The 19352-nt window shown below is 47.3% G+C and overlaps 1 protein-coding gene across 1 annotated transcript in view; it reads right to left on the reverse strand.

Moving 5' to 3' along the window:
* The window catches only part of LOC149339428 (angiotensin-converting enzyme-like), a 41200-nt gene extending 26127 nt beyond the window's left edge, over window positions 1-15073 (reverse strand). The window contains exon 1 of the mRNA XM_089548216.1: window positions 14784-15073. Coding sequence (XP_089404342.1) covers window positions 14784-14888 — 105 coding nt within the window. The 5' untranslated portion in view covers window positions 14889-15073. The remainder of the gene's footprint in view (window positions 1-14783) is intronic.
* Between the last annotated feature and the right edge of the window lie 4279 nt (window positions 15074-19352).

Here is a 19352-nt window from a genome sequence, read left to right on the forward strand (position 1 = left end):
GTTTTCGCGCTACGTTTCGCGGAATGAAAACGTCACGAGTGCCGATGAGTAAAATATGTTACAAGCATGGGCTTCCTGCTTCTTCAGTCCAATCATATATTGTAGCTTTTTATGCAGGCACCTGCAGGTAGGATGGCAATCTGGGCGAGTTGGTGGTGGCGCATCTCAGAATTAAGAAGCGAAAAAGAGAGCACAAAGGAGTAGAAAAGTTTCGGTTGTGTTCGCGCCTTCCTTCGTCCTCTGTATTTTACGCTTTCTGTTTCATTGCAGACTGCGCATTATGCCTGAGCAGATTTGTCGTTGTTGTTGTCCTCGAATGACGAATGGCACATAACACACTGCGAGGTGATTGGCCGAGGCTCGGGAGGCCGCGTCCTACAGTTCTCAAAAATCTTGCCCCAAAGCTTTGGGGTATTCGTTTTTATGACATTTATTTTTCACTGCTGGCACGCGGCCATAGCCCGTTTTTTGTTTCTGCACAGTATGCGACCAGGTCAGTGTACAGATCAACCGTGATCACAGGGAACAGCTTGTGCGACGTTCTAGGTCACTGTCGATGTGTTAGGCGCCTTATTTGAAAGTTAAGTCACTACAACATGACACTATCTTACAGTAATTTAACTGAAAGCAGAGACTGGCTCAGAGAAGCTTTTAAATTGAAATTACGTCGTATTAGGGGCTTTTATCGTAGTGGAGACGTACTAACGTAGGTGTATACCAATTTACCGGACACCTTCAGCGCTCACGCCATGGCCCAGCCTGGCCTCATCCCTTCCACTGCGCGTGCGCAGGCGGCATCCGGTAAACCGATATGAGTCTACGCTAGTATGAGCCTCTATGCTAAAGGCCTCTATTGTCACTGCATTCGCGTCTACTGTAACAATGCCTTTGTTTCTCCGAGCGCACACAGATGCACACGTGAAAGGATTCGTTCTCGGAGCTCTCTCCGACGAGCGCATCATTTTCAGCCTCTCCGCGTTCTTGAGGGGTAGAAAGGAGCAAATAGTTTTAAGTCTATAAAGAAGACGCAGTGTGAACCATGCTCACTTAAATTAAGTCGAGCCACAGCGCCCGAGACAGTGCCTGGCGCGCGGCAAGTTAACAATCTAACTACCAATAAACGTCCACGAAAGGAAGGAGACGAGAGGAAAGATTGACGGTTCGCTGTCGCGCAACTCTGGCCTCCTCGTTAGCAACAGCAAGAGTACCAAAGCGGGGATTCGCGGTTGCGGACTCATCACCGTTGCAGGCTCCGCCCACAGGCGGTGCAAGCGCAATCCATCTTCCCCATTGCTGCCGTTTTATTTTTATTTTTTGCGTGTGTGTAGCAGCAACGGACAGTTCAATCTGCTCCTCCCAACGTTCATTCCTTTACGTGAAATCAGTAGCAGTTCATTTTCGGAAGCGCTCCCGAAAGTGACGTGTATGCAACAATTAGCCTGATCTTTCACTCTTCTGAACTCCATTTTTAGCGAGAGCTATGCTGTCATTATTACAGTGCGCAGACCTGATGCCTCAGAAAGTTGCTTACGTAGGAAGTACCCAAGATATCACATGTGACTCCGAGCGTTCGCCACTGCGGCTGACGCTGATATGTGGGCGTGGTGCGTACCATATAGAGTGAAAGTTCATTTTGTCGCAAAGCTGCTGTGATTAGGAGTTAAACTATATTTTTTGAGGAGGTTGCACTGAGATGCTACGTATCGCGGTTTTCTACGTTTTTGGATACGCCTACACACGTGGGACTGATATGGAGGCGTTGTGGTATCGTGATATGCATTAGTTTTCTCATTACGCGCCACTTATGCTCTTGGTTACGAGGACAGGACGGTTTCATAAACGTTTTTTTGCGCCCCTAAACAGAAGGATAATGACAAACTCAAAAACTTTCTTCTCTACTTGAGTCCGCTGGTCGATTAAAAGAAGGACATCATTTAGAAGAAGTATTATGACGTGCTCAGTAATAAAGCGAGTAATGGAAGTCCGATTCAAAGGCTTCTTGCACGAGTTCAGAAGTGCTCCTATAGAACAAGGAGAAAATATGTGGCTGGCTTATTTCATGCAAAAAGAAAAAAAATAAACGTCTCGTGGAGCTTCATAACTACCGTACGGCGAAAGCCGGGAAAAGGAGGACCCTTGTCTGTGTCACTTGGATTTCTGCGCGCGGAGTGACAGACTTTGCTACAGTATGTTGGCGTATATACTTTGCGGCGGTTTCTTTGGTGACCTGCGCTCAACACATTTTTTAAAAGCTAAGGGTGAAAGCATGCCCCGCTTGCTTGATCATTCAGCGACTTTCTTCCGCCCTCAGTTTTTTTTTTTTTTTTGTAAAGAAAACAGAAATAAAACGATTGATTGATAGCGCCTTCCGTTGGCCGCCAGTAACGAACATCCCATAACTCAATGGGGACATTTTGTAGCTGTAACTAAAAAAATAAAAAGTTACAGAGCGCCCAGATCTTGTGCGCGAGCACAGGGTTGTCCCGGTTGACTCTCTCTCTCCTGGCTGTAAAATTTGACCTATAAAATACTTCCTGAGCTCCCACCGACTATTTCCGACGGCCATAAAAAATTAATGGGATGTACCTGATATTCGAAATTCCTGGAGTGTTTGCAGCATTGGGGGCAAAAGTAAGGCTCCACCACCTCCCCCCTCAAATTTCGACCTATGCCGCACTGCATAGGGGAGCTACCTGACAAAGCACTTCTGGTGCGGACATCCAGGGACCCTGCCGATGGTACGTGTTGCCATCACGCAGCCATCACGCATCACGTAATGGGGCGACCGTGCGAACTAGAGGCGCTTGTCGAGATTTCGGCTTGGATGCTCATAGTGCCAGCCATGCTGAAGTTTAATACTTCTAGATCCCCTTTGATTTTTCTGGCGCGCCCGATGCTCTGGAAATCAAAAGATAAAACGATATTGACGTGCAAGTACACAGCCGTTTGCCTCTAGATGGCTGTCGTCAACACCTACAAGTGTAGGATTAAAAACTGCATTTAATAAACTTGGCGAATTTATAGAACAATTTATAACACCGTCAAAGAAACAAAAATAAGAAAATCCGATCATGGTGGCAACTGTCGCCACCCCGTTTCAAAGGGGACGATTCCTATCTTCCATCCATCTATCCATCCACTTTGTGTTCCTCTATGGAGCATATACAGGAACACTATCTACACTCATAGATCTCATTTGAGAAATTAAAATAAAAGAAAAAGGAAACAAATTGCGAGAGGAGGGTGGTTCAGATGCTGCAGCTGATGAACGTCGCTGTTGCCTACACATTTCGCTCTCGGAGCATGCGCCCGAAGCAGCTGTGAAAAGTGCACGGATATACTCTCTTGTCGGTTGGCGACGTCATAATGTTCATGTGGCGGATTTCCTGTGAGCTGCGTTTGCTTTGTTTAGGGATCACAGGTTTAGCATCTGCCTCGCTTCCTTGGTGATTTCGTTTCGTTTCAGCCGAGCTGACAGCCCTGCTGCGTGACACGATAAATTTTTTGAGCACGACTTCTGCCTTTCTCTCCGTATGTTTCCAATCCAAGAATGTGGCAGGATCATGGGCTTTTCTAGATTTGCATTCGACAACGTTTTTATTTTCTTTCATAACTCTGGTGGTCTAGCCATAAGGGTTATTTCACTTCAAGGTATACACTTCGTAGAGGACCCATGGAGCTCTGGTATTTTGTAAGATATCTCCTTATGTTGTGCCTTAAGCAACAAAGCTCCCGAAATGATCTGCCTTTTTCTAGCTAATGAGATACAATAATAAGTGCCTATACTGTCACAAATATACGAGATGTACTACGGCTATTGGAAAAAGATAAAATTTGTTACTAATTACACAAATATGACTAGCCTTTATCACATACACGGCAAAACCCGTTTTCGTGCATTTGTGCTTAGATTTCAAGTTCACATAACTTAGGTCATTACCGACCCTGACGTTGTGGCTTTCGAACTTAAAAGTAAGAACCTACGAGTAACAATGTCGAGGTTAGTGTTTGATCTTCGCACCTCACACTGAGAGCAATCCCATGTGTGCCAGAAGCCTCTTCTGAGCGGCAGCTTAGATGAGGTGAGTAAAATAATTAAAGATACTGCACCGTCAGACGCACCAAAAAAAAAAAGAGAGAACACACAAAAAAAACCTCTACGGTCGAGGAAGCCACTTTCCAAACCTTCGCCGCGGTTCGTAAGCTGGACGCAAGCGTTTCGCTAAACCTACGCCAGATCTCGTCTATAGACTTCTTATAGACTCTATTGCCTTCCTATAGATATTTATTTTTGTCTATTCACAGCCTATAGACTGTCTATCCACAAAAGTCTACTAAAAGTGTGTGGCCATAAATATATAGATTGTCTATAGACTGTCTATAGCATTTGTATTCCCTCCAGACTGTCCTCTAGGATTTGTCTCAAGAGAGTCCATAGATTTTATAGACAGCAGTCTATGGAAAGTATATAAACCATCTAAAAAATTTTTATAAGGGATGTAGTGAGAAACAGCGCAAGTCTGTGAATAAGAATATCCGCCTAGGTACCCTCTCATTTAAGTGCGTTCATCGTGTCTTTGCCTCTTTTTTTTTTGCATGTTAACATTGTACATGAAACTGGCAGCGTCTATTTTCCTCTAAGGCCTGCCATTTCTGCGCATTGCACGTTCTTTTTTTATGTTGCATAAACAAGTCGCTCCCATCTGCGGCAACCATTGTTGGGGCGTGCTAACGACCCGGGTAGTGAGGGGAATGCGTTTTAAAATGTTTTTGGGAGATTTTCCGAGAGAAGAGCTGGAACAACAGTTAGAAGCCCATGCACACTTCGTTAAGCTATGTTAGTTTATCCAACCAATTCTTGATGGGCTGCCTTAGCCTTTCTTTTAGACTCAAGGTCACTGGAAGGCTGAGTGTTCAGTAGACCGAATATAGACACTCGATGCATTCTCGCACCACATCGGGCTTTTCAGTGCATTGTTCCCTGATGTACAGCCGCTTTGACGCACAAGTCTGAATTTATATTTCCTCTTTCTGATCCAGACTAGTTTACATAAAGCTGCGCATTCTTGTTTTCCGTATGACACGCAACATTTTCACTGTAAGCCTTTGGGGCACCTGACTCCATTTTCTTTCCTCTGCACGGCGCCAGCGTCTTCAAATTTCGCACGAACCCCAGGTAGTCGAAATTTCCGGAGCCCTTCACTACGGCGTCCCCATAGCTTGAGTCGCTTTGGGACTTTAAACCCCAATAAACCAAACCAATCTTTCCAACCCCGAATTTCTAGAACTATAGTCCCCAATAGTCCCCACGCACTACATGTTGCAAAGTTCACCGACTTTTTTCTTTAGTGCATTGTTGAATCTACAGCCCTAGCCAAAAATATTCGGGTCAAGGGTATGCTTACTTAAGCCATGCAACGGTGCTCCCTTGCAGCCAAGGAAGTTCTCAGTTAGTGAGGGTTGAGTATGAGAGTTCCTCTCGTCTTAGGCAGGTTTAGAATGCTGACGACGTGAGACCAACCGCACTGCATCGCCCAAAAGAAACCCAATAGGGTGTATATTTTTGACGAAGGTTGCATACGCGAGCTTTTCTGGGTGGAGGTTTCAACTCGACCCACGACACGCGTTCGCCCTACATTTTCGAGTGTTGTTTCCGCGTGCACAATGTGAAAGGCGTTTGCTGGGGAGCTGCTTTTATCTCTCCTACACTGGTTCCCTACTCCCTGCACGCATTCTTCTTTTTGCCAAGAGATAAACAGACTGAACTGATGAGTAGAAAGCGCTGCACTCTCACTTGTAATCTTTTGTATTGCTTTCCATGCTCGGTTGGTGCCACTTTCAGCTTTCCGCATGTGCATACATTTCGGCTTCCCACTCAGTATAGAAAAAGACCATCGTTGCCGGGCGGCGGGCTATACGATATCGCTATCAGTGCGCAACATAGCTAAACGGCACGAATTGAGAAGCGCGTGCTCGTTGATATCATATCGGTCAGAACCGATAAGCCTTGCTACACTTGAGCGAAGGAAACTGTGTCCTATGTCTACTTTTCTGAACAAAGCACATAACTCTCTAATCTTCCTGGATGCGAGCGCTGTGCTTGGATGTCACGAAAACATTTCCCCGGCCAGTCAGCTCTCCGCTATAACATGCCGAACGAGAAGTTTCGCGAAATTTTGAGTTGGTTGCGCAAATGACACAAAAATCGTATAGCATTGCAGAATTATTCTGAACATAAGGTGGCAGTGTTCGCTCTTGAAACCAGAATTTAAAAGAACTCCAGGTGCTCGGAATTCACCGACAGTCCTCCACTACAGTGTCTTTCACCGCGTACAGGTGCGGTTTCGGAACGTTCATTCAGCCAGGCGTGTGCCATGAAACCGAAATGGATAAAAAAAAAAGGTCTAGTTTCCATTTTAGGAGCACAGTACAGCTGAAGGGCTTATAGGAAAGCCTGTTCCATACCTCCCGGCGCGTTAACGTTGGCTCATGCACTTGCAATATACGTCGAGAAGCCGCAATCGCACTGTCGACAATAATGACGTTACAAAAATGCACGGAGGAATGTCCGACCACATGCTCATTTTCCGTAAATAAGTAAATTCCCCTGCCCTTCCTTCATGCCACTCAGAAGGCTCAACGCGATCAAGTTGCTGAACTGTGAGCGAGTCACTGATAAAGGGCGCCTTTGTTTTGATTCACTGCTATAGTGAGTCATGAAAACATTCATCGCATAATCACTCCAGTGAGTGTCATTAGAGCTGAAAGCCCACATTATCCTAGAATTCACATTACTGTCGAGTTTCACAATCATCATCAGTAGTAGCATAACTACGTCTATTGCAGGACAAAGGCCTCTCCAATATTCATCTAATTAACCCGGTCCTGTGCCAGCTGCGGCCACTTTAGCCCAGCTTCCTTCTTAAACACTCCTGCCTACTTGAATGTGACTAATAAATGTTTTCTTTTAATGCGTTATGAAAAGCTCTGGCGTTTTAGTGCGAAAGCACTGCTTAACACGGTCCCAACCAAGAATCTTGTGTGAAGCCTCGGAGTAACTCGGGTAAGCTCGGGTAAGTTCGGAGGAGCGTCGCGCAAGCTGCAGCCAATGGGAGGAAGCTCGGGTAAGTTGGAAGAGCGTCGCGCCAGCTGTAGCCAATGAGGGGGTGACCTTGGCGAAACCTAGCATAGCAGGAGACCAGGCAGAAATAAAATGAATATTGCCGCGAGTAGGTTTCGAACCCGCGGCGGTGTGAACAGATCAGCTTCGCTGGCCACTGCGCGAAAGCACTACGCTATCGCCGCAGCCAACCACACCACCACAAAAACTCTGATATCGTCGCCAGACGTGCCGACGACCCAGCAAAGCAAACCCATAAGCCAACCAGGCTAAACACATGCTTTCGCACGTCTACTCGGTTTAATTACGTTAAAACCCTACCAATTTTTGATGTTCTCTGGTGTAATTGACAGTCTGCGGTCCACAGAGCCTGGTTTTAGTGCCAGGAAGGCCACCTTTGTGGATCCGTTGCCACAAGGTTGGGAATATACGCCGTTACTGCCTGGCTACCCGGTGTGATGCCAACACTCAGCAATGAGCCATCCAGGGTACACACTTGTTTTCGCTCGTCTGCCTGGTTTAACCACGTTAAAGTCCTATCACTTTCTGTTACTGTTCCATTCCTTTGCAGTAACTTGCTCCTAGAGCATTAGTGAGTCACCTGGTTGTCATTTATCTTATTCACTGCAGTGCCGCACAGCCTAATATATACTTAATTAACTTTTACACGCCAAAGTCGACGATATTTGTCTGTGATAGTATTTTTTGTATCAGGAACAGCGTATTATATTACTTGAAATAACTTGAAATAACTTCGGTCATATGGGGCTTTTGACGTGAGGAGAGCTGTCAGCATAGAGGTTTTTTATTATTATTGTTTCATCGCCGCGACCCGGATTGAACCCGTGACGTTGGACTCAATAGCAGAAGGCATCAGCGCCCGAGTCGCCGCTGTGGATACATGGCTGAATGAAATGAAAAGTCGAAGGACTTCTATAAGCTTTTGAATGACATGTATTGATATTTATTTTCATTCTTCTTCTCCATCGGTGCTTCGGAAAAACCTTCGCATCCCATCTTGTTTGCGAAAACAACTCAGTCGCACAGGAAGTGCAGTGACATTCATCTACCCTGAATTATTTTTAACAAATGAAATGACTGTGACGCAGCTGTTGCTTTCAGGTACGTGGTTCCTTTCAACTCAATGGGCAAAAGCTATATTGGGATAAGTAAAAAGAGTAAAAAATAAATTGTTCCCTTTGTATGAGCGCAATGGACAAATATTTTGTTGGGACGGATAAGAAAATGAAAAATAAAGGTGTCTCGTGCGAAAACTCAATGGTCTGTTGGTACTTACAGGCATGAATAAATAACAGTAACGAGCCTCTCTCGCACCACCAATGCATAAGAGACGTCCATTTTTCTTATTTCTTTATGGACGTAAGATAGAATGGACTGCAAAAAAAGTGAACCTAAATAAAATGTCCAGCCCGCATTATAAAGGGTCAGTCGACCTTGCCATTTGCGTGTTGAAAATGGAGCCCAGTAGATTTACAGTTCATCTCTTTCACATACTTGGCTTTGTATTGTTTTTTGTTTTGTTTTTTTCGGCCGGTAGAGGTTCTTCATTTTGTAAAAAGAAAATAAAATGTTTGCATCCTTTGAGGAAAACCCGCGCTTTGCGTTGTTAGTAATCGTCCAAATTCTAGAAAAACACACTATCGAGAAAAGCTAACTGATGGGAAGAAATTGATTTTTGGGATGCACTACAAAGAACAACAAAGAAAGAGCTACAACTTGTCGTGCAGGGAATCCATTATTTCAGCATTGACAATGAGGATGGCGTATCATTTGATCTCATATTGCCCTTGGGCCTCCACTGTATATGGCGCTCGAAAATGGCCGGATATGATTGTGACAAAGACGCCAGACCGGCTAGGATTTATTTTCAAGAGTGCATGGATTTGTTTGTCGCTGTGCAAACATCGGCAGCGGAACCTCCTGAGTAACTATCAAGAGTAGAGCCGTTTGTGGTGTTGCGTGAATTTTAGTTGGACGAAGCCAGTCTTTAGCTGGTTGATTTCGAAGTACAGTCTTTGTCAAAAGTAACTAGGCTGCATGGTTTGCTTCTAGCTGGTATTGTGGAGCGCTTACAGCTTCCCTGAAGCTGAAATGGTCGTTAAAGGTAAGAACTGGGGGTCTTCTTACCTTCCAACGACTTTTGGTCTTTAGGAAAGTCACAAGGGCTCCACTATACGAGCCAGAAGCAAACCATGCAGCCTGGTTACTTTTTACAAATACTGTACGTTGTCTACTCAATGTATATTGTGTGCTTCATTTTATTCTGGATTGCTGCTTCGGTAGAATTTTTGCCAAAGTCAGGCAATAAAAAAAATCTGAGAAATGAAAAAAGAAAAAACTAGCTGATCTGCGGCGCCTCCGTGCGTCGTCGTGCTGCTTGGCTTCAGTCCATTGTCGAGTCCGGCAGTTATTTCTTTTTTTTCTTAGCTTAGATGAGCGGTACTGCAGCGCCGGACGGCACTCTCATATGACGCCCTATAAAGGCGTCCGATGCGTTACCGGCCTTCTTATCCGACAAAGAAACCCCGAAAGATCGCTCAGGGTAAGCCCAAAACATGTCATAAACGTCTTCGCGCACCGCCACCTCTCGAGACGTGAAACAAGCGACAAAAGAGACTGCGTTCTCTATAGTGCCGTCGTAAAGGCTCTCTGCCGCGAGAAGTGTGCGCGCCCGCGGAATTTCTCAGCGTTTACCGCGTGGCAAAAGGTCGCCCGTCTCTGCCGTGGGTTCGTGGCAGCTGGATTCCGACTTGCTGCGCACGATGCTTGAAACCTCGCGATGCTATTCATTACGAGGCAGAAGCGGAATATCGACACGAGAGTCTTTCCTAAGCGGGCATCGCTAACGAACCTCTAAGAATTCGCCACGTGTTAAATAAACGAAGAAATAACGATAGTGTCCACGAATGCCAGCAGTCGAGTGAATTTGTCGCTATCAAAGACGACAATGGACTGGAAGATCTGCGATGCACTGCAGAGACTGGAATCAAATATAACGAGATGAAACATTGATCGCCTCTCTCCGAATGTACGGAGCATGAGAAAGAGGCCTGAGAAGCACGGAATGCTTAAAAGAATGCTTAACACATCGCTAATAGTAATTATTAGCGAATATGCCATTAGCGTCAACCTCCGCGTATACCACATACACTCGTGTATAAGGACCGCGTGTGGGCCGCTCCCCCAAACTTGGCACCCGAAATTAAAAAAAAAAAAAAAACAAGGACGGTTGCCAAAAAGAATTGTGTTTCAAATGTGTATAATTATCATCGCGCGGAACGTTCTACGCGGACTACCAAGAATACGATAACATAGTCTCACATTAACATGACGGTATGATCTATTTCAGCAATGCTTTTGGTTGAGCGATGGATAGAAAAGTAGGCAAGGCGAGAGCCACCTCGTAGCGACGGCCACGGGTCTCACGCACGAAGCGTCGTTTTGAACCGCCAGCCAAATCATTACAGACGTAGAGCGTCAGATCGCCTTGGTAACATATCACCGCCTTCGTTTTTGTTCGGAATAACTTCCGGAGGTGTAACGCCTACAAACGAAGTGAAAGGGGGTTGTGGGAGGCTCCCGCCGGTCGCCACATCATCCAGACTTTCAATGCGTTATCTCGATAAAGGCTCCACCGAGCTTACGCGAATTCGCCCCGTTTTTTAACGGGTCTTCGCAAAGGCGCATTCGGCGTAACAAGGTTTTCAATATGCCCGGCAAAATTCCGTTTAAAAATGCACTTATCGTATGAGGGCCGAATCCTGTAAAAGCCTTGAGGAAAAAAAAAAAGTGTACACGGTATATGGTCACACACTTACATAAATGAGATCTAATCAGAGAATACATAGAAATCCTCTTCTCACGATAGCTATGTACAGCGCTTTCTTCTGAGCTAAGGGCATAGTACGGCGGAAAAATGAGAAGCAATGTATTTATACATGTCATGTGACGCAGCAAATGGTTGGTTTGGTTTATGGGGCGACTCAGGCTATGATGGAAGCCGTGATGGAGGGCTCCGGATAATTTCGACCACCTGGTGTTCCTTAACGTGCACTGACGTCTCTCAGTAGACGAGCCTCTAGCACCTCGCCTCCATCGAAATGCGACCGTCGCGGTCGGGATCGAACCCGCGTCTTTCGGGTCAGCAGCCGAGACCAATGAGCCACCGCTGCGGCATACAACAAATGGATGTTGGGATGAATAACAGGGGGGTCACTTCACATTTTATTAATTTTCGTGTTTGCTCTAAACCCTCTTTACCGTATACACCCTTTGCATGTACATACGTGACCACCATGGCCGTAGCAGCAGCTGACGAGTAAGCTCGTGGCACATTACAGGAACACCGAGGACTCAACTTTTTTTGTCGTCATTAATTGAGGAAATGCTTAGAGCGTCATGTTACCGAAGCCTGCGACCGTAAGTTCTGAGGCAACATGCGCAAAATTGTATCGAGCGTCCTGGGTTTGAATGCCGAAGGAAGAGGAAAATTCCATGGGAACCTCGTCTTCAAGCATGACTGCGTACTAACGCGATGCAGAGGAAAGGATAAAAATGGGAAGGCGACCAATGACGTTACCAGAATTACGTAAGCGTGTCATACCGTGCGATTCACGTGAACAACGTCACGCTGAAAATAAAGGTCAAAAGCAACGTCACGTCGAAAAAAAAAGCAGTACAGTTCTAAGGAAGCATACTGGTGTCCCCGATGAGGATCGCAACATTCCTGAAGAGATATTTAAACACTTCATGATCGACATGTTGTCATCGTATTGCCACGTGCGCGGATGATTAATATGAAAAGGCTTTATTTCTGCCTCTTTCTGCGTTCATTTTTATTCCTTACTTATCTCTTTTCCACTGCGCTGGGCAGCTTTGCGCTACACATTATATATAAGATGCGGGCATTTATTTTTCATGACACACACACGCACACACGCCCGTTCACTCAAACAAAAATTAAATTGGATGCTAGATAGGCACAGCCATAAATGCTGCTCGCCTGAACGACAACAGGACGTTCCATTCCGTTGACACAAATGTCTTTCCATTCTAAAAGTAAGTTTCAGCAAACGTGCATGGCACTGTGAGGGGACTTTCTTGCAACAATAACAAGTACAGTTCACTCCGCCGCAGAAAAACTAAGAAAATATGCTCATTGCAGTGAACGTGCACAGCTGCGCCTGCCAATGCGCATATTTCCGCTCAATCCAGCTGCAAATATGAGCCGGAACGCCCTGATTTTCTCAACCGCACTGAACGTGGCGCTTCAGCTCCTGAAGGCAGCTGACTTAGGGCTACGCTCGGCCTGATTAATGCGTCTGGAATTTTTTCAACGACAGCGAAAACCTCCGCACTGGGCTGCTTTCAGATGGCGCTCACGTCGGAGTGCTGCCAACGTGGCCTGCGGAGACGCTCGCGTCAGATGCTGTGCTGCGATGTCCGCAACTCGCGACATATATCCCTGCCATAAAGCATCCCACGTACGCAAGGGAATCAGTGCGCTATGACTTCCTGTCTTTGTGGTATACAAGCTAGACAGCGCAAAAGGGTAATCCGAGGGGAAGAATAAAGGAAAAGAAAAAAACGAAGTGACAAACTATGCCCGTTTTGCGACATACCCTAGAGACCTGAGTGAAAGTTAGCTTTGTCACCGTGAATCGGAGTGTATTTATCAAGTTTGGGTGCCTCCCATTGCTAGAAATTTGGTACAAGCGCTTCTAGTTCCTTTGACTGCCACCAAGTGGCGCATGTCATTGAGCATTCAAAAATAGCGCGTTGACATTATCCGTGACGTAAGAGAGAAAGAGAATTACTACTCAGTGCCTCCCATTGAAGTGTTACAGGCCGCTTGGCTTAGCGCCACTGGCTGGGCGCGGTCCTGAATTTCCAGGTAACGATCAACGTATACAAATAATTTTGCAGCCACAGGACCAACAGCTCTTTCTGCGTGCTTATGGTATGGGGTCTCAATGCAGGCATATAGCTATGAATTTTTTCGCGAGGTCGTAAAATAATTTTTTCTAGATAGCGGGAGGGGGGGAGGGGGGGGGGGGACACATCTGGCTGAGCACCGCTAAGAAAACAAGTGGAGTGGAGTAGGAACAAACATCCTTGAACGTTATAGCGATACGATGACCCCTTCAGGATATTGATACAGTTGACATCGAAAGTCCTGGTGCCTGTTACTTTGCTTTCTCGCACCCCACTCTTCACCTGGGTCGAGTAATCCCAACACTGAAGGGTGCCACCGCGGTTCTTTTAGCGCATACCTACTGCACAAAATTAAAATTGAAAATCGCTTTTTTACGAAAGGAAATGGCGCAGTAACGGTGTGACACCTCGGTGGACGCCTGAACTGCGCCGTACGGAAGGGATAAAGGAGGCAGCGAAAGAAGAAAGGTAGAAAGATGTGCCGTAGTGAAAGCTCCGGAACAATTTCAACCACTTAGGGATCTTTTTAACGCGCACAAACATCGCAACGTTAAGAGACCGGAAGCGGGTAGAGTGGGTGGGGAAACAATCGCGGGTTTGTTCCTAGTTGAAATCAAGAGGAAGAAATGTGTTTGAACAGGGCATGTAATGCAAAGGCAAGATAACCGCTGGTCCTTAAGTGTAACGTGGTGTATTCCAAGAAAAGTCAAGCGTAGCAAGGGGCGGCAGAAAGTCAGGTGGGCGGATGAGATTAAGAAGTTTGCTGGGTACGGTGGCCGCAGCTGGCATAGGACAGGATTAATTGGGGAGACATGTGAGAGGCCTTTGCCCTCCAGTGGGCGTAGTCAGGCTGATGATGATGATGATGATGATGATGACATCGCGCAGCACATGGGCGCCTCTTGTGCTTCGCCTTCACCTAAACGCGGCCGCCGCGGCCTGGTTCAAACCAGGGAACTCCGGCTCAGTAACCGATGACTATGTAGCATTCTAGTTGGTTAGGACCACGTAGAGCCAGGCGCGTAGGAGTAGTAGTAAGAGACTTTACTGCACGAGAAGTCGCTGTCGTGAGACTAGCTGCCAGCCATCCCGCACGCCCAAGCGTGGAGACGCGCGCAGTCAGGAATAAACACCTTCTGTGCGGGCGACTTGTTATGAGTGTCTGGCAGAAACGCCGACACCTCCCGTCGCACACAGTCAGCTAAGTTGGCACACGTCTAGCACACTGCGCCGCAGCACTTGTGACATCCGCTGCCAGTTCATCAGCGGTGAGCGCAGCAGGTGCGGAGCTCTTTACGCACAAATGCATATGACTACTCCCCTCCCCCCCCCCCCCCCCCTTTCCGGACCCTACAGCACACTGCACGCGGTATGGACACTGAAAACAAGAGAGGAGTGGTAGACTTGAACAGGCCATGAACAGGCTGTGCTTTGCGACATGTTGCACAGATGTTAAACAAACGTGTGCTTTCAACTGAACCTGTCGTTTCAGAGCTCTTTCTCTATCTGGTTAAGAACGTTGAATTAAAATGCTTCCGCCTATTATACACCACGCACAATTTACATATGCATGTTTTGCTTTGCGCTTGTAACAGTCGCATTGTATCGTATTCTCCGTCCGGTCTGCGTCTGCGTTCGTAATCACAAATTGAAATAATACGAATAACTGATAGTGAAGATAAAAAAAAAGAAACAAGCGTGCGCTCACATAGTTGTCGGCCGCTGCTGCCTGCAGCAGTGTAGCCAAAAGCACTGCAGTCACAAGACGCGCCGCCGACAGTGAGGAGGCCGATGAGCCCGGGAGAGCAGCCATGACGCTCGCACCGGTGTGGCGACCGCTTCAATCTCCGCAGCTGCTCTGGCTGAGGACTGAGTGAGCGCGCGCTCGGGTGCGCGCTGTGCGACGTCGGCAGCGCTAGTGCCGATCCAGCGGAACGCGCAGAAGCGGCGCTCGTCTCGCCGTGTAACGGTACGGGTACGCGGCCTGCGAGGGCTGCGAAGGCTGTGTCGCGGTGCAGTGTGCCTCACTCTGAGGTCGCGGCAGCAGCCCGCAGCTGCGCGCCAGTGAGTGGGCGGGTGGGTGGGGGAGGGTTCTTGTGTTTGGTGAACGACCTTCGGGAGACCCGGGATTCGGCGACGAAGACGCGCGCGGATACTTTTTTTATGTATTTGTTTTTTTTTTTCTTCGGCGTCCCTACTTATACTTTCTCGCAAGGTTGCCCTTTCGATGAGAAAGCTAAGGCGCGACGCATTCGTTGTTCTTCAGCGGCCGCATCTTGGCTGATCGCGGAGCGCGGCGCATATGTTTCCTCTTTTGTTTTGTTTTTTCGAGCAGCGCTAAAGAATCTCTTCCACCTTCTTCGTCGGTCGCGGAAGCGGCTTGTTCTTGTTCGTGCCGGCTGCGACGCGAGCGCGGACTGTTTTAATGCCGCTGTGAAGTTGCTGTTCGGGCTGTTCACCTTTTGTGGCGGAGCCATACCAGCTCTTTGAGGGAGGAAGAAGGGAAGAGAAGAGAGAATCACTGAACGTCATCTCGCTCCAACTTTCGTACGTTCGCATGCATGGCTTCCGAAGGGAGAGGCCGTGTGAAAGGTGCTGCTACTAAGGGGCCTGTGCCGCATCGTGTGCTTGCTCTGACGTCTCAATAGTAGCGAAGTAATACTTTTTTTTGTTCCATCAGGCAGTATATAAGACGCTCTGCTGAGGAGGAATGTTTACTGGCGGAAGCGTGGCGGAGGGCAGTGCACGCATCGTGAAGTGCGCGGCACGTCGTAGCTATATTTTGTGTCCCCCGAAGCCCCGTCTTATCAGTTAGATGTTATCAGCGTCGAGTGTCCTGCAGCCACTACGAGTCAAGTGTTACACGCGCGGGGTCACGCCCAACTTGGAATGCACTCCAGGGTGTCCTATATTTACGCAACCTGGACTTGTTTTCTAGGATACAGCGGCTGACTTCAAAGGTGTTGGATTTTCGGCGTGGAAAAAAAAAACAGTTGAGAATGTACAAGTGGTTTTTACGCGTGGCTTATAACGTGTGCCTCAGAACCCGTTGCATAAATAATGAATTTAGGCACCGGGATTTTCGTTTGTCTGGCAGTATTCAATAAGGAACAAAATGCGCCTGATTTTCGGCGCTTACACAGTGTGGAGAACGGAAATGATAGTTGTGTACTGACCGCACCCACCCACTCACGGAAACTCTCATTTCAAAGCCCTCCTGGCCCACAAAGGTCAGCAGTTTAACCAGTTATAATTTGTGCATCCAAACATAGAGTTATGATTGGTCTAAAATACCAAGGTTAGCGGACTTGCATGTTACCTGTGTCGTTCAAACGAACTTCTCGACTCTGCATAAAACAAGAATATGCGGTGGGGAAACAGAATGTGCGGTGCGCCACGAATAGCTAGCTGGCTGCCAAGCTGATAGACGACGCCACCACCTATTAACCTCCGCGAAGCGCCTTCGGGTAATAGCCAAATCTTGAAGCGGTCTTCGCCTAATCCATTCTCACCCTGATCGCAGTGGTTAGCGGGTGGACGCAGCCGTTTTCAGATACTGCATGACATATGCTAAAAACGGACACCAATAAACCTCTGAGAGTGTACATTATGCAGCTAGTATGCCACGTTGCAACCTCCTGGTGGTGCTGGCGGAAACATTTATCGAGACAGAGGAATGTCGCCGCAGACGAGTGGGGCCTTCAGTCCAAGGCTGCAGAGTTGAGGACAGCTGTCTTGCCTATAATCCCACTAGGTGACGTTGGTCACCCATTCGCAAAATGAGCAGCACAGCTTCCCAGGTGAAGGGGAGGCCACAGGTAAAAGGTTTGGGTGATGTTGGCATGCCCACGTTGTACAGTATAGGGAGGACAACTCCACGCAGTGTGTACACTTTTTTCTGGTATTGAGTAGAGTATAAACGATGTAGTAATGCGAGGTGTGTATATGTGTTTGATTGAAATTGGCGCTAGATCGTCTGCACCTGCAAGCATCTGCAAACTTGCAGATGCGCCACTGGAACACATCGATGAGGAAGAAAATAATATCCGAACAAAGGCGGGTACGCAGTCCGATTATGCGCTACAAATTAAGTCAATCAGCACCGAGTCGCACTGTCAAAGCAATGGAAGAAGCGCTGATGGAAGGCACTGAATGGATACGCGGCACTTTCTTCATTCTTTCCGGCTGCCTCCATTCAAGTAGCGCATATAACTCCGGTGACAGGGCATGAATGCGAACAATTTGTGCGAAGACATCGGTTGAAGACCTTCCTTTAAAAGGTGCACTCAACCAGTACGCGTCCGGATCACTGTTCGCGCACACTTACCCCGCAGCAGTTGCTGCGGACGTTTGTGCGACATTCGTGATTCGTCAGGAAATGCATTCGCAGTAGCCGTCCTGAGCGCACGAAGAATATGCCATAACTATCATTCTTTAATGCTCCTAAGCACCCTACCTTTCCAGTGCAGCCAATCGTACTGCGGGAATTGATCTTTTTTCGCGAGGTGTGGCGCGCTTTCGGGAATGCACGACAATTGGTGCACGAAACTGGTTTAAAACATTTGCATGTTAACGTCGCAGGCGTGATCCGGTTCTGCGAATCGTCACTTGCGCATGCTAAGTGGCAAGAGTGCGCTTGAAGCTGCCGCTTGAGCCTTTCGTCACTAACCGCGCATACGCGGCATACAAGACGGGGGTTTATTTTCAACCAGCGCAGTGCGGGAGAAGGCAGCGATGTAGAGGCGTGCATGCGCAGAGCAGCCGTGTGGAAAAGGCGAAATGCAATTTAAATTATTTAGGCGTTGGAAGAAAACTGTAGGCGTAGTGTAATTCTGCCCAAGTTTCGCTGCAATTATATTGCCTCAAACGCGCGGGCCGCAGAGCTGTGGCCTGCGGACCGCCGGCCGTCCAGTAACGTTCCACTTTGGGCGTGTTGATATGACATGACCTGAATGCTTTAGCGCACAACCAGTTCGAGGATGTTGAAGAAAGTTTAATCTAAATTTCATCTTTTATTTCGAAAGTTCATGCCAGCTTCACGAGTCCGATTAGCCACGAGACTTGTTTTCAAACTGAAATCGCCCAAAAGTTACATCCGAAGACGGTACTCATTCTCTCAGGAAACGAAAGGAGGTTATGGCCCCTTAATCTGCGTTACCTTCAGAAGGGCGTCACCTGCGTTCAATAGCGCACAAGGAGCGAGGACAACTCTCTCTCTCTCTCTCTCTCTCTCTTTGAAATCTAAGGTTTGAAGAAATCTCCTCTCGTCGGGTAGTAGATTCATATGCGCAAAGAAAGGAATAACGCCGACGACCAAAAAGAAGTTGTTAAAAGATGTAAATGACGTTTCGGCTTTCGCACGGAAGCCTTGTTCACTGAGCCAAAAAGCCCAAAGCACGAAACTTAAGCGCGTCGCAGTAATCGTAATCGCACTAATCGCACGGATCACAAAGACGACGTGACAAACAAGAAGATTGCTTCGAACGCACATGCGGAACACTTGAAAACAACGACACACAGGATGGTCTGGGAACAAGCAGCGATTATCGGAAGAGAAAAGAATTATCTGCCACGCCGATATCTGGAGTCCTTGATGATCCAGACTACAGACAAGACCCTAAATAGCAACGACGGTAATCTCCCGCCTACGTACGCAAGATGCCTAGGGAGATTACTGCGATGCGCTTAAGCTTCGTGCATTCGGCTTTTTGGCTAAGTGAACAAGGCTTCCGTACCGAAGCCGAACCGTCATTTACACCTTTTAACAACTCCCTTTTGGTCGGCGTTATTCCTTTCTTCTCTCTCTTTTCACCCCTCCGCACCCCTAAAACCAAAACTAAACCTCGAAAAACAGCTGCGCAGGTCCTGGCGACGGTGAGCATTCTTCGGAGCGCGTCTTTCTTGCGATCCCGCCATAGATATATCTACATTTGTCCTCGCCTCTTACGTCCTATAGCCTCCACGCATGCTTACGGCCGACTGCATAGTGATTATGCGACGTGCTACAAGGAAGGATGGTCACCTTCATTATTCTCCAGTATTTAGTTACTTTTCTTTTTCCGCTTTTCCATATCGCATGCGAAGCAACTATGCTTTCCCGGGACCGTTCTTGCGTAACGCTTTTTTTAGAGAAAATTTCGCGCGTTTGTTATCTGTATGATTTGTACGTGGGCTAATTTTTTTTTTTTTTTACAATTGACCGCAGGATTAGAAGCCACTTGCTACAAGTATCCTACTCTCTGTGCCAGAACGCAACAGGATGTGCGGATGAGGCGCA

This window comes from Amblyomma mixtum, chromosome 6 (genome assembly GCF_055824585.1).
Source record: "Amblyomma mixtum isolate Tamu chromosome 6, ASM5582458v1, whole genome shotgun sequence".
In the NCBI taxonomy this organism is placed as follows: Eukaryota; Metazoa; Arthropoda; class Arachnida; order Ixodida; family Ixodidae; genus Amblyomma; species Amblyomma mixtum.